This window comes from Cynocephalus volans, chromosome 4 (assembly GCF_027409185.1).
Source record: "Cynocephalus volans isolate mCynVol1 chromosome 4, mCynVol1.pri, whole genome shotgun sequence".
NCBI classification, from domain to species: domain Eukaryota; kingdom Metazoa; phylum Chordata; class Mammalia; order Dermoptera; family Cynocephalidae; genus Cynocephalus; species Cynocephalus volans.
Genome location: NC_084463.1, coordinates 40,665,024 through 40,692,668, shown reverse-complemented (window position 1 = coordinate 40,692,668; position 27,645 = coordinate 40,665,024). Strand labels below are relative to the sequence as shown.

The following is a 27,645-nucleotide window of genomic DNA, read 5'->3' as shown; positions in this document are numbered from 1 at the left end:
TCTATATATATCACTATTTTTTGTATGTGCTAGAAATTAACCCATGTTACAGAGTGACCTCAGAAGGAAGAAAGTCACTTATTGACATCTGCTTACTCCAGGGCTGAGACTAAAACACGAGTTCCATTTAGAGAGAAGACTATGACAGGAGCAGATACAAAGCACTGCCTTTCCTCTCCACTGACGCTGAGCAATTGATCAACCCACTGATCTGAGGCCATGACAGGCTGATTGTGAGCTGTGGGCCTTTTCCTTCATATACAACTTTTCAGAGATAATTTATGCTACAAACAAGGGGCACTCCTAGTGTCACACTCCTCTACCCTACAGGATGAAGTATTCTGCTAAACATGGCTTCATCTGTATTTCACAATTCTGTTCCCAGAGACTCATGGCTGGATATGACAGATCTACCTTGCGACAACTCAGCAGGACTCCATGTCAGAGGGAGAAAAGGGGTGGGTATCAGATGTTCCTCATCACCACCCAGAAAGTTGGTGCTTACCTGGTCCCTCAAAGGGCAAGAGTGCGGATGGAATAGGGTCCTTAGCACCCAGTGGGATGAGGTAGAGGTTCTTGATGTGCCTGGTCTTATTAGGTACAACACCAAAACGGCCACGACTGCTCAAGTAGGAGTAGAGAGAAACATAGGCAAACTTTTCTTCCTCTGTCAGGGGATGAAAGCGGATCAGACAGAGCTCCTACAATGCAAACAGACCACAGGGGAAAGCCTTCACCTGTGGCCATGCGAGGAAAGCATCTGCTTTAAAATTTGTACCCAAACCTCAAAAGTACAGCCTGAAATGGGAGATTTTAGCAATTCTGATTTTGACTTTCATAGCCTTATTGTCCAACATTTGAAACAATGAGATAATGAAGTAGTAAAAGAAACTCACAATCAAGCATCCGACTTTCCGACTCAAAACTTGGTTTCAGCAGGAGACTCTTTAAAATGACTTCCACTCACAGCCTCGATTTCAGAGAACTGTCCTGTGAGAAACACAGGCCATGTAAGGTGTAGGCTTAGCTGCGTCTGGAGCAAAGTAAGCTTTCCCGCATGCACAGTGACTGTGGGCACGGTGAGCAGCTGCATGATCTGCAGCCATTCCCTGTGTGTCTCCACATGGGAGGGTTAAACTAGGCACAGGGTCTAATCCCTTTTCGGAATCTGATGGAAAACTGTACATACAGACACACGCAGCTGTAGCTAAACCTCAGGGGTTCCCAGAAAACCAAAACCCATTCAAGAGCCCAGGCTCGGTGCCTTTTGCAGATCACCTCCAAATTCCCACTGTACTCCTTCAATCATAAAAAAATAAAAATAAAAATGAGAAAATAAAGTTTTTACATTTTTTTACTAAAATGTAATCATATGATTACAGTAAAGGAAAAAAACCCCTTCTATCACCGTATTTCTCAAACACACCATCACACAGGAATGTAACTATATAAACTTATTTTAACATTCACCTGAAAGTATCTAGTAAGTTGCAGGCTGACATTTCAAGTGTGAACCATCAAAATGAAAGGTTAAAAAAGATGTTTAAATAAGCTCTATGTTCCATTGTTGCAGAGACCATACTATAAGCGGATACCTTAGACACAGAAGACTTGAGTTCACCAACATAATCCCAAACCATCTTCGGTGCGATCCTCCCACCGATGTGAATTGTGTTGGGCAAGTCCTAAATAAAAAGTACTTTGAGTAAATCACCTGTGAAACTCTAGTGTTCAAAAAGAGACTAATGCAGTAACATGAAGGCACCAAACAACCCAAACTTCAAGAAAACAACAATTCCAAGGAAAATGGTGATAACTGTAGTAAATACTGACTGGTGAACTACCATCCAGGATTACAAGCTCCCAAACCCAAAGGTGGTATAATAACCTTCTGACAAACAGGATTGTTTAGAAACTGCTGCCCAACCTTTTTACATTATCTTTTGTGAACACACACACACACACACATACAGTAATGATTCAGTTATTACCAGGATAACTGACTTGCCACTCCTTCCTAAGGTCATAAATTCTAGTGCCATCTTTGTTAACTTTGAAAAATGAAAGACCTGTCAGGGGGTTACACCTGCCACCCACACTATGCAGGTTATAGACGCCTGGCCATGCTGGTGGCTGGGCACACACGTGTGGTAAATGCCCTTGCTAAACAGATCACTGCTAAACAGATCACTGGGCTGCCCAACTGCTCAGCCAAATTTCTGCTCTGTGCAAACTGCATGACCGGCTGACCCACTGTGGCAACCATTATCTTGCCTTTGGAGGTATTTAAGTGCCCAGGCAGCCAGCGTAAGAGTGTCACATGTCTGCCCATAGTAGAGGAACTCCTGTGAAAGACACATACACAAAAGCACACACACATATACTTTTGGTACTAACCTCACTGAGATAATCAGAACACACAGAGACAGGATATGCCTTAGTGACAAATTTTGCTACACTTTTCATGTTAATAAATCCTTTCCAAATGGTGCTGAGTTGAGATAAAAAGCAGGTCATATCTCCTTCTGGAGAGGAACGTGACTCTGAGACACTGTAAAACAAAACCAGGAAAAATAAGGAAATCTCTCTTGTACAATGAGAATTTCAAAACAATGAAGACTGTGTGTTTAAAACTAAAAGTGAATTCCTACAAGTTTTGGTAGCTTACTTTTGCCAATAAATGCTTTAATCATAATGATATAAATAGACATTTTGGTAAGAGAAAAACAAACTGAATTGTATTTCTGAGTAAAACTCAGAGTTGAAATCACCAATTGCCTTTCTGTTCATTAGTTCAAAAGAAAACTTCATTGGCTCTTTCAGACTATATCTGAAATACACACCTGATATTCTGTGATGGAACTGACAAGTGTCCTGGGTCAGGGGATGAGGACGGCTTAGCCAGTATGAACCTGGGCACCGTCACAGAAGTCAAAGCAGGCATCAGTGTGCCTTGTTTGGTTTCTACCACATGGGCACTGTCTGGCTGGGCTGGTATGGAGGCTGTCACTGTGCACGATCCACTTGGAGCAGTCCTGGAGTCCCAGCTGGACATAGTGACAGTGGTGACCACTGCATCCCCACGGCCTTCCACTGGGGAGAGCTCAAGAATGACATCTCCTGGGGGCCCAGGGAAATACTTTCTCTCCAGGTTTGGATGAGAAGCACTTTCCAGGTCTAGTTCAGAAGCATTTCTGGGCAGAGTTCCTGGTATTCCTTCATCAGCTGAGTTAGGAACTGGATCCGATGGAGAGCTGACACACTTGGATTTTAAGTCTTCTTTCTTAGCAGAAGCCAACAATTTCTGTTTTTTCAGAGGTGGCTCATCTTCTGATGAGGAAATCTGACCTGAGGTAGATGAGGAAAGACATGGTGACAAATCTGACACATCCAAGACCACAGCGTGCTCATGAGCAGGTAATTACTTACAAGAACCCAAAAGCAACAATGCAAAGAGAGGAGCTAACTTCATAAACTCCAGAAATCCATTCACCCCCCCTCCCTTTTTTTTTGGTTTAACATCGCATTTGGAAGGATTAGTGATTTTAAGCAAAATCCAGTTTAATGGGATCCCAAAATTATGCTCACCTGTACAGATTTTACAATTTAGATTAAAAAGATGCGCCTCATGCTGGCTTGTTGTGTTTTTCAACAAATTGCTACGGACGTCTAGAAGGGGCTGGGGGCTTTTCTCAGGGACAGCTTGTACTGATTCTTGCTGTTCCTCAAAGAAAAAAAAATGACTAGGTAATTTATTTTCCAATGCCACTTCCAAATTAACAGCACACATGAAAAAAGTCTGATGTGATTAAGAACCACTGGATGAAAAAAAAAGAGATCACTGGATACAAGTACTTGACAATTAATAAAATTATATATATCTGTTATAAGCTCAGTGTCCTGCCCAATAACTAAAGACACCTAAAAACATTTCAAATGGATAAATTTTACTCTATCTTTTGTGAAACCTGAAAATACCAAATGCTCATATCTAAGTCTGACAGGAGTGTAGAATCTTTTATATTGGGAATGGTTTCCTGTTTTTAATGTCAGTCTTTTTGTTTTCGTTACACAATTTAATTCTGGACTCTATCGCCTAAAATAAAAAAGACAACAATCAAGCCCTACACCTTGTTTTCCAGGAGGAAAGCATATCACTCCTGCAAATGGTCTATTAATTTACTTCTGGTAAAGTTAAGTCTCTGGTATCTGAAGCAGCCATCATAAGTCAGTACTCACAGATTTCATCAGTTTCTCTGGCCACAGGGAAATTTCCTTAGATCCAAGTTCTTCTGGCTTCATTCTCACAAGTTTTGCCAAAGAGATTTCTCCACGCAAAACATGACGGAAGAGTCCCTATAAAGAAACATCTTTCATTCATTCATTCAAACAATATCTGTGTGTGTTAATGTGGAGGTTATGGAAAACAACAAAGCAGCACAAGAAGCTCTGCCTGGAGGTTCAAGGACCACAGGACAAAGACAGAAGCTTTCAATGGAGGGCTGCGCTGCACAGAGCCCTGCAGAGGCACGACCTCACCTGCCTCCCCAAACAGTCCCTTGAGAGCAGGCACCAGGCCACCCAGCTGAAAACAAATGGAGGCCCAGAAAACATGGGTGTCAAAGTCAAGCAAGGCCCACACTGTACTGACTCTTCTTTAAAAAATAAAACTCACCTCCTCAGGAAAAACAAAACCACGTACATAATTTGGAATACAGGTCAGAAAGATACAATGTTAGGAATATAGACAGGAAGAAATGACTTGTGCTGGGGGGCTGTTAACCATGATGAGATGCAGAGTATCTGACCCTGGTTCTACTGCACAGCTAAGAGCTCAGAGAGTGACACACAGGACCAGAAGACTGTGAGCCCTGGAGGCAGGAGGTAAGGGGCTGTAGCACGTGTGCAGCTCAGCCTTTTCAGACGTCATTTCCATTTTGATCAATCACAGGAGAACAACCCCCACTCCACAGCTGCTATGAGGACTGAGCTGACCTGCAGCACCCGTCGAAATGGTGAGAACTGGAGGGGCTGCTCCTTACTATTACTGGGAAGTAGCCCAAATTGTCGGGCTCACTCAAGTGCTGAGAGAGAAAAAAATAAGGCAGAAAAGGCTGTCTGAAGCCAGAATATGGACACAGCCATATTCTAGATTAAAGAATCTGTACTTTACTTTAGAGCAAATGAAGGGATGGACATGTGATTTGGCACTGTAATGTTTAGAAGAGGATAATCTGGTGAAATAAAAGATGAACTTCAGCCACTGAGATCACTGACAAGAGTCCACTTAAGGTAGGGAACAGAAAGATCCTCAAATAACACCAAGTACATGGGGGCATACAGAAGTGTCACAGAGGATAAAAATACTTTCTAACTTTCATGGAAAGAATATAAATGTTGCAAATGCTGTTTGATGTATTACTGTGAAACTCAGCTAATAGAAAACACACACCAAGTTTCCTTCTGCGTCAGGAATATTGCAGTACATAGAGATCACACACACCTGATTTTTAGGATCCTTGAGGTTGAACAGGAGGCTGCGGTATTTCCTCATGTAGCGAATATCTGTAACTTGAAACAAGTTAAACATTTCCTTCTCCAGATGAAGGGTGATGTTTCCTACTTCTTTCTCTGTCATGATTAAGTCATCACTGTCACTGACTCTGAATGGAATGAAAAAGAAACTACATAAACACTTTGTATTTAGATATAATACATTTTTGAAACAGTGGGGCAATCTCAATGTGATCACCCTATACATGGAAGAGCTGACACAGATAAAAACCAAGGACAACAGCCCACCTTTTCCACAAAATCTCTTTCAAGGAGCGTCTTATATTCTGCCGAATTTGTGAACTGGGCTGTGACTGGGCAGGGCTCCAGGTCCTGAGGTGTTCTGGGACTGGAGAGGCCACAGGAAGAGAAGTTGCTACCGGCTTCCCGATGGTTCCAACCAAAGCAGCAGATCCAGGGAACTGTCTGGAAGCCGCCGTCTGCCTGACAGCAGAAGTGCCACCTGATGGGGTGGCCGAGAGCCACGGCTTCTTGAGGATGGTGCCCTTGAAGCCAGAGGGTGCCTTTTAAATGGCCGGTTTGGCTGCTGCCACATTAGCAAATGGAGGAGACATCTTTGGAGCGAGATGTCTTGGCGATGGTCGTTTGCCCACCAAGCAGCCCGGGGAGGCTTTTCTCTTTGAGGCCGAGGCCACCGCTGCCTTCTCCTCTGCTCTTCCGTCTGCCTTCCTGGCTGTGAGAGAGAGCACAGGTGTGCAGGTGACACAGGAGAACAGGCTTCAAACACGCCCACCCTTAACTAGCAGGAGCTTACTAGGCATTACTGAATAGGATACATTTAGAAAAAAGAATTTTTAAAATCTTAAAATTCAAAAAAGAAGCTTAATTAAGGGCTACTAACAGTATTTATGATAGTGACTATGGCTTACTTCAGAAAGAAAAATGCTTTATTATATTATTATATTAAAGCTCTTACTTCACCCAATAAACTACACAGTCAAAGTCTCAATTTACTCCTCAGCTGAGCTTTAAAACTGAAGGACACACTTCATTTTACCTAAAACAAACAAAAAAACCCTACGTGGATTTAGGGTAGCACTTAAGAATTCAAGTGCAATTTTTTTGTAAACTTGAATTTCATAAGTTTTCTCAGGAAGGGTAAACAGACGAGTGCTCCTTACATGCACATTCAACCCCGAGTGGACATCTGAGCATGGGGGCAGGGAGGTCTCACATGCCACATTGTCCTATTGGACAAGTCACTTGGAGGTAATGCCATTAATGACATATGGAAAGGTGACAGGAATTTGCAACATAGGAAAAGTCAGTCATTTTCCCATACTAAGAGTTGGCAACCAACAATACACTAATGCTGCTGTATAAATGTCCCCATTTACAGCCCTCTAGACATAACTGAATTAATGTGGTAGATAGTAAATTAGTGCTTTTAAATCAAACAAAGATTGTAGTCAAAAGCTCAAAAAAAAAAAAAAAAAAAAAAAAAAAAAAAAAACCCTCAAAAGCCCTGAACCTTTACATGCCAGGAAAGAACCCATTGCATAGTCCACCAGAACTCAAAGATCAGCACAGCAACCCCTCAGGGAGGCAGGGGCTCCAGTGCAGATAGCGTGTCGATGGATGCTGTTTGTTCGGGCAGCCGTGTCACTTGTCAGAAATCCAGGTAGTGGGACAAGGCGTGAAATGCCAACAGGTACAGGGCTGCAGGTGGTCTTGGGCCTTGTGGGATGAGGGTTTCCCAGGGTGAGTGGTTGAGGTACAGGCTCTTCTCAAAGTATCTGCTCAGCAGCAAGCCTCTAAACTCCCAAATATCTAAGTGAGAGGATTCAACATATGTTCGAGCGATCCCTTCAGTTTTCAGTCAATTCACTAAAAACCTGGGAGCTGCAGTTTTCCCAATTTACAGGACAAATAAAATTCCTTTGTTTTACAAATTTGCAACAGTACTACATGGATCCAAAGCGTAGGACAATTAGACAGTGTTAACAGGCATTAAAGTTAACTTTAATCCCAACTTCTTTCATACTTTTTGTCCTAACCCTCCTTTTAATGGTAATTCACACAAATGGCAAATCCCATATTTTCCTCTCCTAGAGCCTTTCCAACCTCACACACCCTGCCTGCCTCTTGCCACAGGTGGCTGCCCACAGAACCCCATACTTGGCAGCATTTCTAAGCCTCAGTGGTCGAGGCTCTCCACAGACCACTGTGTCCCCTGGGGACTGTGGCTCACATGCTACAACAGCCACACCTCTCTAAATGTTTCATGCCTCTGGGAGTTGAGTTTTCAACTGAAGTGCACTATACAGCAATGACAGTGTCTGACAAAATAGAAAACAGAGACACACTAGGAAAAACAACAAAGACTACCTTTTACTGTCTAGACACCTTGTTTTAACATTTTTACGTGTATTATTTTATCAGATCAAATTTGTATACCAAAGGGATCACAGTATGTTAGTATTTGGAAATTTATTTTTTAACAACTCAGATTTAGCTAGCGAGGTTCGCTGCATCAAACTTGAATGGCTCCCAGAGTTTAGATTAGATGAAATCAGCACAGTCCCCTTTCCACGGGAGAAGATGTGCAGGGGACAGGGAAGGGCTGAACATGTAAAGCACAGCAAGGAAGTAGTGCTAGATTCACAATGTCAAAGGACTCTGACATTGAGCAAGGGCACCATGAAGCAACTATTGGCCTAGACAGTTGTATGAAACCACCCACCAGCCAGGAAGCCGACCAGCCAGCAGTCATGAAAAGAATGAACCTATCATGATAGAAATCGAGACCTAAAACCAGTTCAGTCACTGCCTTTATAAACAGAAATTTTTCTGAGAATATTTTAACATTATACTTCTAGATAACTCTAAAAAACCGGTCTAAGGCATTTCCAGAAACCTCAACAAAGCACCTTGAATACAGCACATTGGAAACCTGTGTGATATGACCTGAAACCAAACCTTAGTGACATTTAACGTTCACATTGTTTCGGGTTACAAATACACGTTCACTTCAGAAACATTACCTACATTTCTCCAGACCATAAGCTTTAAAATGAGATGTCCATGAAAGATTAAAACTTCCACAACTACTCTAGTTGATGTATTTTCTCCCTCATTCAAGGAAAAACCAAGAGGTTATTTCTGGGACATTTCCAAGACATGTGACTAAAGTCACTGATTACCGAAGAGCAGTAATAGTAAATTAATGTAATACATTAAAAAAGGTAATTGCCTTCCTTAACTACGAAGATGATATTTTATAAAATTAGCTGCTTCTCTTAAAAACCAACCATCATTATCCTTTACCTACTCTTTAAAGAGTACATAAATAGGAATAAGTAAATTATTGATAAAATGTTCTGTAACTGGGAGACATCAGTGGCCAGTTGCCCACAGTTTACCGGCTGGTTTCCTGTGACACATATTAAGCCTCTGTTCTACTTTGAGGGAAAATGTTCAAAACATGCCAAAAGATCTACCCAGCATCCGCCCCAGGGACCTGCACGCACTTCTGTCCCACTGTGAGTGGCAACCGCATCGGTGGTGCTGGACTTGGGTCAGCTCTGCTGGAATGGCAGCGAAAGAGAAACTCATTTTTGAGCACAGCTAAAATGTAACTTACAAGTTCACTTTTTAGTGAATTATGTTGTGTATAAATTTACAGGAGAATAAGGAATAACTCTTTAACCAACCAGAAAAAAACCTATTCTAGAGAAACAGCAGCACCGCCTTTCAGGGATGAGACACCCCTGCCAGCTGCCGAGCTCTCTGCTGGTCAGCAGTGATGTCATCCCGGCAGCACTGACTGTGTCATGGTCATAGGTGTGCCACCCAGTCCCCTCACATCTGTCCACTGGACAGGAGGGCAGCCATTCTGTCCACACAGCCTCCTTCAGCACCCATGGGGCCTGCTTGTAGGGAGGAAAGGTGTCACCTTAGGGAGCTGGCTTAAACCTTAGCAGCAGGAGGAACAGCTCCCATGGCCAGGCCACGGCCCCGGATGAAACTGCTGCTGCCGGGCCTGGCCATTTGTTTACAATGGAAATAAGTTGTTTGGGGTCCAGCCGACTACAGAATGAAGCAGGACCTTGGCACAGGGAGCAGCAGCACACCCTAGTGGGCTAATTCCCCCAAAGCATGAAACTAGGTGTCTTGTCTCACTACAAGGATGGCTGTGGCAATACAGCATCACAGGACACTGGGTGGCACTAGAAGGACTCACAGAAACCAGGAGGACATAATCTGGCCTCCAGCAAGGGAATTATGCTAATGTGCTCGCTCCTCTGGGTAGAATCTGCCCAATAAACCACATGGAAGTTGCAGCAGGACAGGGATGAAAAATAAGGGGAAGAGATCAAGTCAGCACAGTCCCAACCAACCCCACAGACACTCATGTCCAGTGACTGCACACACTGGATGGCTCCGCACAGGCAAAGGAACAGGTGAGACGCACCCCTTTCTCAGTGCTGGTGACTGATTCAGGGAAGTCGGGCTCCAAACCCTCTCTCACGCCCACTGTGTCCCGAATCCTCACCATCAGCTACAGCTGTAAGGACTGTTTCTCTTCTATGAACCTGCAAGCGTAGGCTCTGAAGAGACACAGTGGATAAAGCATGTGAGTAAATTCTGCTCTATTTTTAGATCTCAGTAAGGCACATGCACAATGTCATTTCCCATCTCAACTGTTTCTTCAACATCAAGATTTTTCCTGGTGTGAAAAATCAAGGTGCCAGTAGCAAAAGAAAATGTTTTGCTTTTGCTTCCCTCAATATGCTTGAACGTTTTCAAGTGAATTTCATATCATGAGGGGATTTTGCTCTCAATTGCAGTGCGGGTCACCTCCCAGCTGTGCAGCTATGTGCCTGGCTGTCAAAGCCATGGCTCATTTGGGAGCAGAGGTGCTGTTTGTCCAGATTTTCCGAGCCAGAAACAAACACTGTTCACTTTAATAAGGTTAAATTTTAACAAACATCTATCTTTTTTTTGTGCCTAAATTGTTTACTACTTAAACTGGCAAGGCAGAAGCATGTTAAAATAGTCCATTTACACTCCCCCTGTCCCAGAGGGCCATATGCACAGAACCCCAGAGCTGAAGGCACTGTGCAAATCACAGTGCAGGATGTGCGGCCAGTTACCATGTGTTCTTCTCACTGAACACTTCCAGGTTTGCATCGAGTAAAAGTTGCCTCAACTTTCATTTAAGTAGATAAAAGTAGCAAAATTTCCTAAATTTACTTCTCTAATTCCCCAAAGCTAAGACTATAACTATGTTAGTGTTGATGTATAACAAACAAATATTAAATAGTTTACAACTTTATACAAATGTATCTGGAGCTTGTGCACTATACCAGAGGAACTGTAGCAGGTTTCTTCAGAGGAGACCTTTGCAATCTCTGACACTGATAATGCCATCGAAGGGACTTTCCTAGAGTACTAACCTTTAGGGTGTATTAGAGTAGATCCGTAGCTCTAAAAGGCTCTATGAAGGTTACTGAAGAGCAGGCGAATTTACTGACTGGTCTGGCTGGAAATTCTTTTTTTTTTTTTTTTTGGTAATAATTATTTTATTTTATTTTATTTTATTTATTTATTTTTTTAAATTTTATTTTGTCGATATACATTGTGGCTGATTATTGCTCCCCATCACCAAAACCTCCCTCCCTTCTCCCTCCCCCCCTCCCCCCAACAATGTCCTTTCTGTTTGCTTGTTGTATCAACTTCAAATAATTGTGGTTGTTATATCTTCCCCCCCCCCCCGGTTTTTGTGTGTGTGTGTGTGTGAATTTATATATTAATTTTTAGCTCCCACCAATAAGTGAGAACATGTGGTATTTCTCTTTCTGTGCCTGACTTGTTTCATATAATTCTCTCAAGGTCCATCCATGTTGTTGCAAATGGCAGTATTTCATTCGTTTTTATAGCTGAGTAGTACTCCATTGTGTAGATGTACCACATTTTCCGTATCCACTCATCTGATGATGGGCATTTGGGCTGGTTCCAACTCTTGGCTATTGTAAAGAGTGCTGCGATGAACATTGGGGAACAGGTATACCTTCGACTTGATGATTTCCATTCCTCTGGGTATATTCCCAACAGTGGGATAGCTGGGTCGTATGGTAGATCTATCTGCAATTGTTTGAGGAACCTCCATACCATTTTCCATAGAGGCTGCACCATTTTGCAGTCCCACCAACAATGTATGAGAGTTCCTTTTTCTCCGCAGCCTCGCCAGCATTTATCGTTCACAGTCTTTTGGATTTTAGCCATCCTAACTGGAGTTAGATGGTATCTCAACGTGGTTTTGATTTGCATTTCCCGGATGCAGAGTGATGTTGAGCATTTTTTCATATGTCTGTTACTGGCTGGAAATTCTACCCCTCACCCAACTTCCCCAAGTGGCTGATGAACAAGAACAAAGGGAACAAGTAAGGGACAGACTTAAGGATGCCACAGGATAGTGCTGACGGGATCGCACCCAGCAGGTTCAAGTTTACAGAGATGTGAAACCTTTCCCTGATCTAATTTTCTCAACAGTAGGCTACTTCTTTAATTTATAAAAAGTAAAACACTTCCTTAATGAAGCTGTAGGTCCACGCACACATCCAAGAGCCCTGGAGGGGCCTCCACATACCAACTGAGCCATCACCCAGGTGAGTGCAGGATCCTGCAAGCCAAACTCCTCTGCAGCTGCAGGCCCACTAGAACCCCAGAGGGGCCATGCACATTGACCCAAAAGGAGCCAAGGCAGCCAAACATGCACCCAACTGCACTGATACAAGAGTCACCACCACAGCCTACAAACAGAGGACAAAGTCTCTTCCCTCATAGCCCCCTCCAGAGTAATAGAAGAAACAAGTGTCCTATCAGATGACCAAACACCAATGAAAATAACAGAAATACAAATAAATAAGAAGATATGACACCACCAAAGGGATATGGTAATTCTCAAGTTCCAGCCTCCATCAAGCAGGAAAACCTTGAGATGTCTGGAAAGGAATTCCAAGCACTGATCAACAAAACTCAGAGAAATAAGAGAAGAATCAATTAGAGAACACAATGAAACAAGGAAAAATATCCAGGTTATGAAGGAGGAAATTTACAAAGAGATTAATACTTTTGAAAAGAACGTAACAAAACTAGAAAGGAAGGATTCATTCAGTGAAATAAAAAACAGAACAGGAAGCTTGAGCAGCAGGTGAGAGCAAGCAGAAGAAACAATTTCAGACCCAGAAGACGGTCTTTTTTAAATAACCCAGGCAGACAAAAAAAAGAGGGGCGGGGTATTTAAAATGAAAATTTAAGAGAGCTAATAGAAAACTTCAAGTGCACAAACATCCAAACCATGGGTATTCCAGAAGGGGAAGAGAAAGGAAAAGTCATTATAAACCTAACCAAGAAAGTAATGACAGAAAGCTTCCCAGGCACAGAGAGAGATGCCGACCATCAGATCCAGGAAGCCCGAAGATCCCCAGACAGATGCAATCCAAAAAGATCCTCTCTAAGCCACGTTACAGTCAAACTGGCAAAATTTAAAGACAGAGAGAATTCTAGAAGCAGCAAGAGAAAAGTGTCAAGTCACTTATAAAGGAGTTCCCATCAGACTAACAGCAGACTTCTCAACTGAAACCTTAAAGGCCAGAAGAAAGTAAGATGATATATTCAAAATACTAAAAGGAAAAAACTGCCAGTCAGGAATTCTTCATCCAACAAGGTTTTCCTTCAGAAATGAGGGAGAAATAGTGTATTTCCAAGACAAACAAAAATTATGGGAGTTCACTACCACATGACAGGCCCTGCAAGAAATTCTCGAAGGAGTCCTGCATCCAGAAACTCAAAAATGATAATCACTCTCATGGATTTACAAGAAAGACCAAAACCCACCATTAAAACCAAAATGCTAACAAGAAAGAGAAAGAAGTTAAATCGTGTTACCTGAAAAGTCTAACGAACATTGAGGGTGAAAAATAAAAGAGGAAGAAAGGAAAAAATAATATTGAAAACATCTAAACGAAAAGCAATATAATGGCAGGCAATAAAGCAATAGTTACCAATAACAACCATAAATGCAAATGGGCCAAACTCCCCATTAAGAAGACACAGATTGACTGATTGTCTAAGGAAGCTACACCCAACCATATGCTGTTTTCAAGAGACCCACCTCACCTATAAAGAAACACAGACTAAAAGTGATGGGGTGGAAAAAGATAAACCACGCAAATGGAAACAAAAACTGAGCAGGAGTGGCTGTTCTATCTGATAAAAAAGACTTCAAACCAAAATCCATAAAAAGAGACAAAGAAGGTAACTATATAATGATAAAGAGATCTTTCCAGTTAGAAGATATTAACAATCATAAGTATATATGCAACCAACACTGGAGCACCGAGATGTAAAGCAAACACTCATAGACCTAAAAAAAGAGATAGACCCTAACACAATAATATGAGGTGACCTGAATACCCCTCTCTCAGCATTGGACAGACCTTCCAGGCCACCAACCAACGAAGAAACACAGGGCTGAAACTGAGCCTTAGACCAATTGGACCTGGCAGACATCTACAGAACATTTCATCCAACAACTAGAGAATACACATTTTTCTCATCAGTACATGGAACATTCTCCAGGACAGACCACATGTTAGGTCACAAAACAGGTTTCAGCAAACTTTAAAAAACTGACATCATTCCTAGTATCTTTTCTGACCACAATTGACTAAGACTGGAAATCAATAACAAGCAAATTTCTGGAAACTATTCAAGTGCATGAAAACTAAACAACAGACTCCTGAATGACCTATGGGTCCAAGAAAAAATTTTTTAAAAAAATCAAAAAATTGCTTGAAACTAATGAAAACAATGCATCCTACCACAACCTGTGGGATACTGCAAAAGCACTAGTAAGAAGGCAGTATATTGCAATAAGTGCTTACATCAAAAAGAATGGAAACACTTCACAAAAATGACCTAACACTACACCTCAAAGAACCAGAAAAATAACAACAATCCAATCATAAAAGTACAAGAGAGAAAGAAATAATTAGCAGGACAGAATTAAATGAAATGGAGACCCCAAAAATGATACAAATAATCAATGAATCATAAAGTTGTTTTTTGAGAAGATAAATAAAATAGACAAACCATAGGTTTGCCCACTCCACCATACCTCTTTAACATAGTATTGAAAGTAGTAACCAGAACAATCAAGCAAGAGAAAGAAATAAAGAGCATCCACATTGGAAAGGATGAAGTCAAAGTGTCCCTGTGTGCAGATGACGTGACCTCACACATAGGAAACTTACACACTACCAAAAACTCTTACAGTTGACTAACAATTTTGATAATGTTGCAGGGTACAAAATCAACACCCACAAATCAGTAGCATTTTTATCCTCCAATAATGAACTAGCAGAAAAAGAAATCAAGAAAGCAAGCCCATTTACAATAGTCACCAAAAAAATAAAATACCTAGGAATCAATTTAACCAAGGAGGTGAAAGATCTCTACAATGAGAACTACAAAATACACCTAGAAGAAACTAAAGAGGACACATAAAAAGTGGAACGACACTCCAGGCTCTTGGATGGGAAGAATTAACATTGTGAAACTGTCCATTCTACCCAAAGCAATCTACAGATTCAATGCAATCTCCATCAAAATATCAACAACTTTCTTCACAGAAATAGAAAAGGCAATGCTAACATTCATACGGAATAAAAAAAGACCCTGAATAGCCAAAGCAATTTTGAGGTTAAAAAGAAAAAAAAAAAAAAAAAAAAAAGCTGGAGGCATAACACTATCCAGTTTCAAATTATATTACAAAGCTCAAACAGCATGGTAATGTCACAGAAACAGACACTCAGATCTATGTGACAGGAGAGAAAACCCAGGGGATCAACTTTACATACTTGCAGCCAACTGTCTTTGACAGAGTCAACAAGAAAAGACACTGTGGAAAAGACAGCCTCTTCAGTAAATAAATCGTGCTGGGAAAATAGGACATCCATATGAAGAAGGATGAAACTGGACCAGTATCTCACCATATGCCAAAATCAACTCAAAATGGATTAAAGACCTGAATAAAAGACCCCAAACCTTTAAATTTAAAGGAAACATAGGGAAACACTCCAGGAAGTAGGAAGGGGCAAAGGCTTTATGAATAAGACCCCCAAAGCCACAAGCAACAATATAAACAATAAACAAGTGAGCTAATATCAAACCAAGAAGCTTCTGCACAGCAAAGGAAACAATCAACAGAGCAGAAAGGCAACCTAAAAAAATGGGAGAAAATATCTGCAAACTCTACATCTGCCAAGGGCTTAATATCCTGAATATACACAGAATTCAAACAGCTATACAGTAAGAAATCAAGTAATCCAATTAAAAACTGGGCAAATGAGATGAATAGACATTTTTCAAAGACACACAAATAGCCAACAGTACATGAAAAAATGTTCAGCATCACTAGTCATCAGAGAAATGCAAATCAAAACCACACTGAGATATCATCTCACCCCAGTTAGACTGGCCATTATTAAAAAGACCATTAGTAACAAATGCTACTGAGAATACAGGAAAAGGAGAACTCTTCTACAATGTTGGTGGGACTGTAAATTAGCACAGCCACTATGGAAAACAGCAAAGAAGTTTCCTCAAATACAGACAGCACTACCATATGATCCAGCAATCCCACTACTGGGTATATATCCAAGGAAATGGAAATCATCATATCGAAGGGACACCTGCACTCCCAGGTTCATTGCAGCTCTATTTACAATAGCCAAAATATAGAACCAACCTCTGTGCCCATCGACAGATGACTGGATAAGGAAAATGTGATATATGTACACAATGGAATACTACTCAGCTATAAAAAAGAATGAAATTCTGCCATTTGCAACAACCTGGATGAGTCTGGAGAAAATTATGATGTGTGAAATAAGCCAGATAAGGAAAGATAAATACCACATGCTCTCACTTATAACTAGGTACTAAGAAATAAAGTAACAAAGAAACAGAACAGACTACAACAATTCCTTGAACTTTCAGAAGGACAGAAGAAACCAATGGTTACTAGAGATGGGGGGATGGACGGAGGGAGGGAGTTGGGGGCGTGATGGGTCAGGTAAAGGGCATAAAGAAAAATCATGATTTGTAATAATGAATATGCTAATAACAATATTTTTAAAAGTAAGACACTTTAAATACAAAAAGAATGTCATTATTGGCTTTCAAGAAAATTCCAGCTATGTGGATAACATTAAAAACCAGCTGTCAAGGTAAATCCTTTATCAGTACAAATTTTGGTATTTCTTCAAATTGGGAGGGGAATATTGGTTTAAATGTACAATGTCTGGTTACTCCCAGCCTCATTTATTTGTCACTGACGACCCTGGGACAGACGAAAAAAAAAAAGAAAAAAAAAAAACGGCTTATGCAACTTTTAAAATACAGACACGCCCTCCACCACCAGCTTTAAATTTCTACAAAACATCCTTGGGTTCTAGTATTCTTCCATATATTTGTTCTATTACAGGAAATTTGCTCCTTATGATTTCATTGCAACATGCTTCTGGAGCCCATGCCACAATTTATCCTTGAGGACACCTGTTCTACTGGATCCATTTCACCCTGTGTCTGGCCACCTGTGTGGCACACACACATGAGCAGGAGGACAAGGCTTTGAGATGGGGAATATGCACAAGCAATTATCTGGGTTTAGGTCTGCAGGTTATTCAAGTTTTCCATTTCAACTCCCACAGCTAGAATTAAACTGTGGAAATCTGTTTTCTAGTTAAAATCTGTTCATATCCCAAGTGTTTTAAATTACTTAACAAGCCTTTAGGAGTACAAAATACTGGGAATTGTGCCTGTAAATATAAATACCAGACACTTCCATTTCAAAATTGCAATGAACGAGGAATACTTTAGAAAAAAAATTTCAGCCCATTTCATGCCTTGACTAATGGGGGGTAAACAGTGGAAACAAAGAGAAGCAATATGGAAGCAAACAGATATAAAAACACAAGGGAAACATCATGCTCTTGGGGAGCACTAAAATAAAAATTGTGCCTGTAAACTAAAGAAATTATATAGAAATCCCCCAAAATCAATTTACTAAAAATCAGAGGAACATTTGCATGTTAATCCCATCACCTTGAGAACGTGAAGGATACTTTAACGGGCAGCACACCTCCTTAAAGCAGCAGCAGAGAGCTTCCTGCACAGCAAGGCCCAGATCACTGAGAAGCTGTACCTGTGCCCACACCCTGAGGGCAGCACCAGCCACATGGAAGCACACTGGATGTTGTCACAGTCACCTCCACAAGCAGCAACGATGCTCAGCTCTATGCCACAGGACTTCTCACAATGTACACAGTCACACAGACTGGAATTGGACCCGGTATCAGCCTCAAGACCTCCACCACCTGAAGACATCTCCACAGCCAGCCAGGGAGGCAAAGGAAGGGTCTTCATGGGGTGCAGAGTTACGATGGTCTGTGTTCATGCTGCCCCCTCCCGCTGTACCTGTCAGGACTCAGAGGATGTGCCCTGCTACCACAAAGTCCAAGAGATGTTTGGTGGGAGAGAGAGGTAGAGGCACATTGAATTTAGATTATTTTACCCATGACCCTACTCTACTCCCAACCATCTTTTGGAAAGATGAAATTTCTGGGGAAACAGAAAATGATCAGAAGCAAGTAGCTCAAATGTCCCTTATAAATTTTGGATATCCATCCATTTCAATTTTGAGATGTAGAGATGTGCTGGGAAGGTTAATCAGCCGTATCAGCATCAGTGAAAAGCTGATGGAAGAAGTGGGAAAGGCCAAAGGAGAAAACCTATGAGTACAGAAATTAGCCTCACTGATCTGGGCTTCCATCCATCCCTGTCCCCCATCAAAAGTTGAGTGAGGTAGGAGATAAGATTGAGATTAGGGCAAATTATTTCTTCATCTTTTCCTTTCTCCAATGCACACTCTCCTCAACCCCCGCACTTGGAGTCTCAGGGTCAGCTCTCCAATTCTGGTCGACACAGAGGAAAACTAACTGAACTAAAATGAATCACCCAAATTATCTCTCCCGTAGTTATTTATACCCCCCGGGTTTTCTTTCCTTTACTGTTAAGTGGCTATAATCAACTCAGTTAAAGCACTTTACCAGAGTATTAAAAGGTGACTGCTCCCAACCCATTCACAGAAAGGTGATGCTTATTTTTACATCTGCTCATCAGCTGTGTAAACGTGCTGTAACTTAATGAACATATTAGATGTGCTATTTGCTAGCATGAAATTCTCAGCTCAAACAAGCTAAGGTGTATGGAGATTCGTTATAATACAGTAATTGGTTAAGTCAATTTACTTGGGACTCCATTTCTTAGGTCTTGTGCTGTTTACATAACCAAAACGGGTGTGTGTGTGTGTGTGTGTGTGTGTGTGTGTGTGTGTGTGTGTGTGTGTGTGTGTGTGTGTGTGTGTGTGTGTGTGTGTGTGTGTGTGTGTGTGTGTGTGTGTGTGTGCAAGTGATGTATTAAAAGGAAAACACAGAACACATTTATAATCCTGAAATCTAGGGCTATTTAACCTTTTTGGTGTTTTAAAAGGCAAAAAATGCACCATGAATGGCATAAATAACTGATTTGAGCATAGTTTTATAATAGAATAAAATGTATCTGATAAGTCTAATTTAAATTTTTATAATTTAACTGTGCAGCATTAGTCTGAGAAACAAGATCTAAAGCTGCATGATCTAATGTGGAGTTTCATGGATTTATCTGAAATAACTTCATTTCATTAATTTGAAATGTGTGCCAGGATATGACCTTTAATACTAGGGAGCCACTCATGCTTAGAATTCTCAGCACTTTCCCTTCAGTGAGGACACCCTGCAGCTCCACGTGTGTGAGCACAACACTATGAGATCTACAGAGCAGCAGTAAATGCTCTTCCAAATTCAAATGCACGTTATGTGGGCGTGCGGTATATGAGTAGGACATGAAAAAACTCCCACCTGTCCAGTCAGAAATAAACTTAACTCCTGAAAAGCATACCTAAGTTGAACATCAGATGCAACACTAATTTGCAGAGGTTCCCACAGCAGATAAAAAAAAGGGGCTGATTTTATGTGCTGAGAGCAGATCATGTGTGAAAACTAAAGTTTTATATGGGTTGTAAGAAGATTAACTAATGTCTGGACAATGAGGAATTTTAAACGCTGGGCAGTCTATTCAGATTTTGCTGAAGACAATACAAATACTTATCAGAGCCTAATAATAAAAACAGGTTAAAAAACTTAATCATCAAGATGAAACATTTAGTAATGAGGTTTGTACAGCTTTTTGGAAAACACTGACTGGAAGTCCTAACAGACTAGAGATAGATTTTCAGTGTCAGGTGGTAACTTGGACATGGACATTAGTTTCCAGCCTTGATGGTGTAGCCACTGTTTATGATCAGCATTAAAACACAACTGCAACCCCCAGTCCTGGACAGGCTCAGGAGGCGGCTATCTGGAAAGAGAGGGAGGGGTTCAGGAGGCCAGCCCCCAGGTGATACATACGTTTGCACAACAGTGATGATGAGACAGTGGAAGTCTTTTCCAGCTTTACTGCACTGTAATTCTGGTTGCTTGGCCAGGACGGCATGCTGCTTTCACAAGTTGTCTCCTTCCTGAGGGATTTGATCTTAGAAAAAGCCACTACCGCCTTCTTCACTGTGCCTTCACTTTTTTCTGGAGCCGGTCTCTTGTGCAGAGAAGAGCTTTTAATGCCTCCCTGGATAATCAGTAAATCCCCAATCATTAAGAAGGCCAGAAAGTACACCTCCACTTCATTTCACTGAGAAAGAAAGGTCATAATCCTATTTCTTCTTTGGGTCATCTACCCTGAGTCTGCACACCACATTTGCTCAGCAGCAGTCTGACTACCCTTGCACATCCAGCCAACCCTTACCACTCGCACCTCTTATTCAGGATTCCAACTTTTTGAGCGACAAGAAGATCCCTGACACAGAGGGATCCTTGCTGAGGTATGAGAGCAGTGACACAGGATGCAAGAAGAGCACAATGATGTTTCTTTATCCTCTGCCACGCCCAGGGCATGCTTGGTGCTGCCATTCTCCTCCTGGGTGCAGCAGCAGCCACTTCTTTGTCAGTTCTATGATTCAAAACTACCAACTTTAAAAATTAAGTCACCTAAAAGATACATATGCATTTGAAAATCATCAAGAAGACTCTCCAAACAGTGCTAGTTAATGCTTTGCTTGTCATAAATGTAATGTCAACCTGAGCCCCAGGACAGGCCTGGACAAGAACCTGTGATTTCCAGCCATCCCTGAATTCTCCCCAAATTCCACAGAGTACCAAAACAGGACAATCTTGGCACGAGCCAAGGGCAGTCTCCTCTAGCCGGAAGCAGGCCATGCCCAGAGTCCTTGGCATGAACAGAGGGCAGCATCTCCTGCCTGGAAGCAGGCATGAAGCACACCAAAACACCACTTCCAAGTGGGTGGGCCACCACAGCCACCACCACAGCCATGGCTGCTGCAAAAGCAGCTCAAGACCACCACAGTAGCAAAGCTGTCATGCAGGCAGCCCACCAGACCCTCGACTGCATTGACACAAGGAAAGCCACCAGTGGATTCTGGAAAAAGAAGAGTACATCCCTCTCTTTAAAGCCCACTCCAGAGTAACAGAAGAAGCAACTATTCTCTACCAGATGACCAGACATCAACATAGAGATACTAGAAATAAGAAAGTCCAAGAAAATGACACCACCAAAAGAATACAGTAATTCTGATATACCAGACCCTATATAGCAATAAGTCCTTTCAAGGACTGAAAGGGAATTCCAAGCAACAATCTTAAAGGAACTCACTGAGATAAGAGAAGACTCAGACAGCAAAATGAAATGAGAAAAAAATCTAGGATATAAGGAAAGAAGTTTACAAAGAGATTAATACCTTATAAAAGAATGAAGATAACTCATGGAACTAAAAGATTCACTCAACAAAATAATACAACCAATAGCCTTAAGCAGCAGGACAGAACAAGCAGAAGAAATAATTTTCCATCTTGAAGACATACTTTTTAAAATTACCCAGGCAGGAAAAAAAAAAAAAAAAAAAAAAAAAGAAAGAAAGAAAGAAAAAGAAAGAAAGGAAAAAAAGAAAATAAAAAAAAATGTTCTTAAAAAGGAAAGCTAGCAGGCAACCTTAAACACACAAAAATTCAAATCAAGGGTGTTCAAGAAGAGGAGAAATGAAAAGGCATGGAAAACCTATCCAGTAAAATAATAATGGAAAACTTCCCAGGAACAGGAAGAGACATGGACCTTCAGACCCAGGAAGCTCAAAGATCCCCACACAGATTCACCCCAATAATCCTCTCCAAGACACACAACAGTCAAACTGGCAAAGCTCAAAGATAAAGAGAATATTTTAAAAGAAGCAGAAGAAAAGCATCAAGTCACCTTATAGGGAGCCCTTATCAGACTAACAGCAGACTTTTCAACAGTAACTCTGCAGGACAGAAGGAAGTGGGATGACATATTGAAAATAATGAAAGAAATAAACTGCCAGCCAAGCATACCATATGCAGCAAGGCTATCCCTCAGAAATGAGAGAGAAATAGTGTATTTTCCAGACAAAAACTGGGGGAGTTTACCACCACATCACCAGCCCTGTAAGAAATCCTCAAGGGAGTCCTACAGCAGCAATCCAAAAAATGTAATCACTCATCTTACTAGTTATAGTTCCGTTCAAACTGTTTCTTTCAAAATTCACTTTTAGTAGGTGCTGTGTTTCTAGGGATTCATTCATTTCATCTAATGATCTAATTTGTTGACCAACCATTATTCATAGTATACTCTTATAACCCTCTTGATTTCTGTAAATTTGATTTTAACAACACCTTTTGGTTTTGATTTTAGTTATTTGAGTCTTTCTTAGTCCATCTAGATAACGGTTGCCAGTTTTGTGGATTTCATCAAAGTACCAACATTTACTTTCATTGATTTTTCCCATTTTTTCTATTTTCTGTTTCATTTTCTAAGCTCTAATTTTTATTATTTACATTCTTTGCTAGGTCTGGGCTTAGTTTGTTCATTTTCTCGTTTCCCAAGGTGCAAAGATAATTGTTGATTTGAGATCTTTCTTTTTCACTAATATTCACATTTGTATTAAATAAATTTCTAGTTTAGCAAAAAAACTGAAATAAAAAACAAGTAAATAAAAACAGGTAAGCTATGGAGACAGTAAAAAGATCAGAGGTTATGGAGGAGGAATGGATGAATAGGCAGAGCAGAGAGGATTTTAGGGTAATGAAAGTCTGCAACAGTACCATGGTAGATACATATCATTAAACATCTGTCCACACCCACAGAATACGCAAAAAAGTGTGAACTCTAATGTAAACTATGGTCTTTGGATGATAATGATGTGAAAATCCGTTTCATTAACTGTAACAAATGTACCACTTTGTTGGGCAATGTTGATAATGGGACAGGCTACACATGTGTGGGTCAGGGGTATACATGGGAAATCTCTGTACTTCCTGCTCAATATTGCTGTGAACCTAAAACTGCTCAAAAAGTAAAGTCTATTAAAAAATAAATGAAAATAATAAACAAACAGTCTTGTGAGTGAGGTCTCAAATGAAGAACGTAGCCTTGTCCAGAGCTCACCTCCCTCCCAACTGCCCTGTGTGTCTACTCTCTATACAAACTCCATCGGGTGACTGCCAACTCTTTTTTCAAGACTGCTGCCAGTGTCCTGAAGTCTTATGTTCTCCAGGCAGCAGTGAGTTGTCTGCTTTTGCTTTACTGCATTTACATGACTGAATTTCAGCTAGCGGGTAATAAAAAAACAAATACATGGAAAAGGTGGAAGACAAAAGTAAAGGTGCTACTATCTGCAGTACATCTGTACCTGCTGTCCCCTACATTCTACAGATAAATTAAAAAAAACAAGTCTCGGGGAGAAAACACTGTTACACAAATTTTGCTCCAATTGTTCAAGTGGCTGGTCTTAGCCAGCTTACCCGAACACCATACTGTGGAAGTTGGAGCTTTTCTGGCTTCATCTTGATCTTCTCCTTAGATTTTGGCTTCTGTTCTTTGCCTGAACTTAGGCATTTCATAGTAACTTCAGCATGTGTAAGAATACTGTCCTTGCTGCAGTAGGCCAGGTTGGGCTGCACCACACTGGAGCGCCCAGGGTGGGTACACCTGGAGGTGCCCGGAGCCTCTACCACCTGCAGAGCAAAACAGGGAGCTTCAGACAGTGCGCTGGCCAATTTCAGCATTAAAGTGCTGTGTAAAATCACGATGTAGAGTACCAAGCTCACGGTTTTTAATGAAGAGATACCAACAGTATTTTTAATATGAATAAAACCTTATTTTATGTATTCAAACTATATGAATGTATTTCACTGAGGCAAGGCATTCACATTTTAACTGTCCTTCACACCATCTGTGGTGGGCAGAACTCTGAGGTGACCCTCAGGACTCCGGCCCCTGGTACATGTCCTCTATATAATTCCCTCCCCCTTGAGTGTGAGCAAGGTCCGTGGACATGATGAGATTTCATATCCACAAGCAGCTTCTGCTATAGGGCAAATGTGCAGAGATGTAATCAAGGCCCCAAATGAGGTGACCAGAAAGGGCCTGACTTCATCAGGCAAAATCCCTTAAGAAAAACTGGCCTTTTCTTAAGAGAGGAGACTCCATATTACTGATTGTGAAATAAGCTGCCCCATATTGAGAGGGACAACCAAGGTTAGGATCTGAGTAAGGCTGCCAGATAATATACAGGACACACAACTAAATCTGAACTTCACATAAACAAAAAACATTTCATAAGTATGCCACAAAAATTGCATAATTGCATGGGACATACTTATATACTGAACAACATGAGCGCTTCTGCGCTTCTGGAAGGGGATCTTTCCCCTGCTGAGCCTCTGATGAGTGACTGCAGTCCTGTTAAGACTCTGAGCAGAGGGTCCAGCTAATCCATGCTCAGGCTTGAGAGGTACCGAAACTGAGACCATAAATATGTGTTGTTCTAAGCTAAGTTTGTGGTAGTGTGTTATACAGTAACAGAAACCTAACACAGCACAAGAAGTACACTTGGTTGCTTCTGTTTTGATGGTCAAGACTAAATACACATGAATGCGTCCCTCAAGTGTACTTAAGTGAAAACTTATTTCTCAAATTAAATTATTAACATAGTTATTTTTCCTCCATAGAATCTATTTTACTGAGAATAAAATTTTATATAGGCTTAAGTCAAAGACATTGACAATAAAGACATGAAATAGATAATTTTCCTATTAATTTTTCTTAATGATTGTGACAGTAATGTCATATTTCCATTTAGTCCCTCTTAATACTTTCATGGTTCAGTCCTTATTCAAATGGCTCAGTCCCTCCACTTCCACCTTCCAGCTAACACAGTGCAAGAGTGTTCATAAGGCAGAGACACAGCAACCTCAAAGCTTCCTGCTCAGTTGGCCTCTGTTAGAAGACAAGCTGCCAGGGTAGGGGTGGGCCAGGGACTCAGTAAGGCCCAAAGGAAACATGCTCTGAGTCACACCCCCTCGTTGGCACTGGAATGGAGATTATGACAGCATGTGACAGCTCTCAACAGCAGAAGCTGACATATGTAGGAAAAATGATAAACAATCACAGCCCCAGAGGGGCATAAAAACCAGGTGGGAAGGAAAGTCAAGGAAAGAGCCGCAAGACAGAGAAGTGATACACTGAGGACAAGAAGTAGTGAGGGTCGGACTGATGCAGGCCCCACCACCACTCAGGGTTTCCCACACTGAGTTGGCACAAGAACCAATAGGCAGCTCGAGAAGGTGTGTGTGGGCACATAGGGGGGCACATGCACTTAAGCAATTGACAAAGAATGCTGCTGATACACATAAAATACGTAAGTAACATCAAGAACATTGAAATAAAAGTGATTGTTAAGAATTAAGTGCACAACAGCAGACGAGGTAGGTACAGATGGTGTGGGCAGGAGACGGGGGCAGAGCTCCTGAGACCCCGCTCCACATGCACCAGCTGTCCTGGTAAAAATTAGCTTATTCCAAAACAAATTTTTCTAGCCTTGATATTTCTACCAATAGCAAGTCTGGAATCCATAAGGTCAACCCCTTAATATTTACCTCGGTAGGCAAAATACACACAGGCTGGCAAAGCTTGAGTTTTTTCTTTCTGCTTGGATTTGCAGCTTTCTCAACTCTCCTCTTTATCTTTTGGTCTTCACTAGATTTTTGCTCCATTGTTCCTGTACTTGTAAAATCTCTGTCATCAGCATCTCCAGGTCTAAATTTAGTTTCCCGATGATTTGTGGTTTCTACATTAGTCTCATCCTGCACTTGCAGAACGGTGCAGTTTGGGCAGATATAATCTTCCCTGTTCCTTTCCAAAAGCCTTCCTCGAGCCTGAGAAGCGCTCCCACAATCTCCATGAAACCGTTCTTCACATCGGTCACAGCAACTCATAAACCTGAAATCACAAAACAGTGATATTAGGAATGGGATGTGAGGGACAAACACTCACTTTTTGACAAATTAAGAAGTCCAATTAGTTTTAACATTTTATTGCTTAGAAAATACCAATATAGAGAAATGTACAGAGAACAGAATGAAGAAGATGCATATGTCCCTCTCTTGATTTTATTAACATGCAAGTAAGTCATTTTTATCCTTTTTTGGCTGGAGTGAGCTATAGGGTTTCAAGGCATTGTACCCAAACTACTTCAGTGTACACTTCCTCAAAACAGCAGTGATGCCTTTGTCCCACCAAAAAGCCAACAGAGATTCCTTAACACCAAAGTCTAGCGAAGACTCTGAGCTGCCCCCAGGTCCACACTGGGGTTCAACCAGTCTGCACCTGGCCCTCTGCTGTCTCCCAAGGAACAGTCTAGGGGAGCACTCTCTGACAGATTACTGAGACCACGTGTGGTCTACTCGGCAGCCACTGGCTGCACATGGCTGGGTGGGGGCAGGGGATTCTCAACTCCTCCCATGCTCATCACTTTGACTGTAAACAGCCACATGTCCGGTGGCTACACAGGGGAGGGGTGGCTCTAGGCAGGCCTTTCGTTCCTTTTTTGATAATGATGTATTCGTCTTTTTTGAATGAACAAATTATTCATCCAGCCTAGCTTTGTAACATTTAAAATCAAAACAAATATAAACACTATTTTCACCACACAGATTTCTTTTAAAGCTGGGGCAGCCCATCCCTGTCCTCCCATGACCCACCTGTTGTTACGAGGCTGGAGACACATGCGGTCCAGGGTGTTGGGGTCGTGCAGCTCACATTCAGGTTTAGGCTTGCCCGAGTCCCTGCTCTCTTCACCTTTAACTTGCTGAGCTGCTGCCCTCTCCCGCTGACTCTCTTGGTCATCGGTCACTGCCTGGGACACAACCCTCTGGACATTCTCTGGCTCTAGCTTGCTGGGCAGAGCATTCTCGACAGTAGTGCCTGCCTTGACATGCACAGTTTCCGTGGGATTCTCCTCCCGACGCTTCTTTCTCAGGTGATTCTGGATGCCTTTCAGGGGCCTGTCAGGTGGCTCTCGCTCTCGCTTTCTCCAAAGGCGATTCTGAAGCTCCTTCAAAGTCAGGCCATCACTGTCATTGTCAGAGGTGTCCTCCTTGTCCTCTCCTTCTGTGGCCTTTCCAGAAGAGGCAGGTCACTCCTGTACACTCAAGGAACCAGAGTGGGGACCACTTTTCATCTCAGAGGTACTTCCTACGCTCCCTTCCAAGGCAGTTTCAACATCTGGGACTGGACAAGATGTTGGCTCACTGGAATCCGCAAGGGAGACAGGAACATTCTGTCTTCCTTGGTGCTGAGCTGCTGTAAGGAATTCCTCCACCCGCTCGGTGTGCTGTGGCTGCCTCCCAGTGCGTCGCAGGGCCAGGCTGTGCTGCTGCAGGGGCTGCTGCCCCAGCGAGCCTGCCTCCATGTCTCCCACACCCTCTCTAGCTTAGCAACAGTGGTTCTTCCAAATCCCCGGGTTTGGCTGAAGCCTTTCCTTGTAGGTTTGACAGTCTCAGGTGCCTCCGCACGGCTTGGGTCACCTTTATCTTCCAT

General features: G+C 41.8%; 1 protein-coding gene across 1 annotated transcript; it reads right to left on the bottom strand.

Annotated features, from left to right (window-relative positions):
• Nucleotides 1–479: 479 nt before the first annotated feature.
• LOC134375063 (death-inducer obliterator 1-like) lies at nt 480–27,645 on the bottom strand. The gene is given in 15 exon segments (XM_063093208.1): nt 480–701; nt 1,596–1,685; nt 2,398–2,551; nt 2,844–3,348; nt 3,589–3,731; nt 3,997–4,043; nt 4,046–4,096; nt 4,240–4,356; nt 5,504–5,663; nt 5,803–6,247; nt 20,091–20,304; nt 23,568–23,780; nt 25,725–26,046; nt 26,808–27,535; nt 27,538–27,645. Coding segments are annotated over 15 exon segments (3,519 nt in total).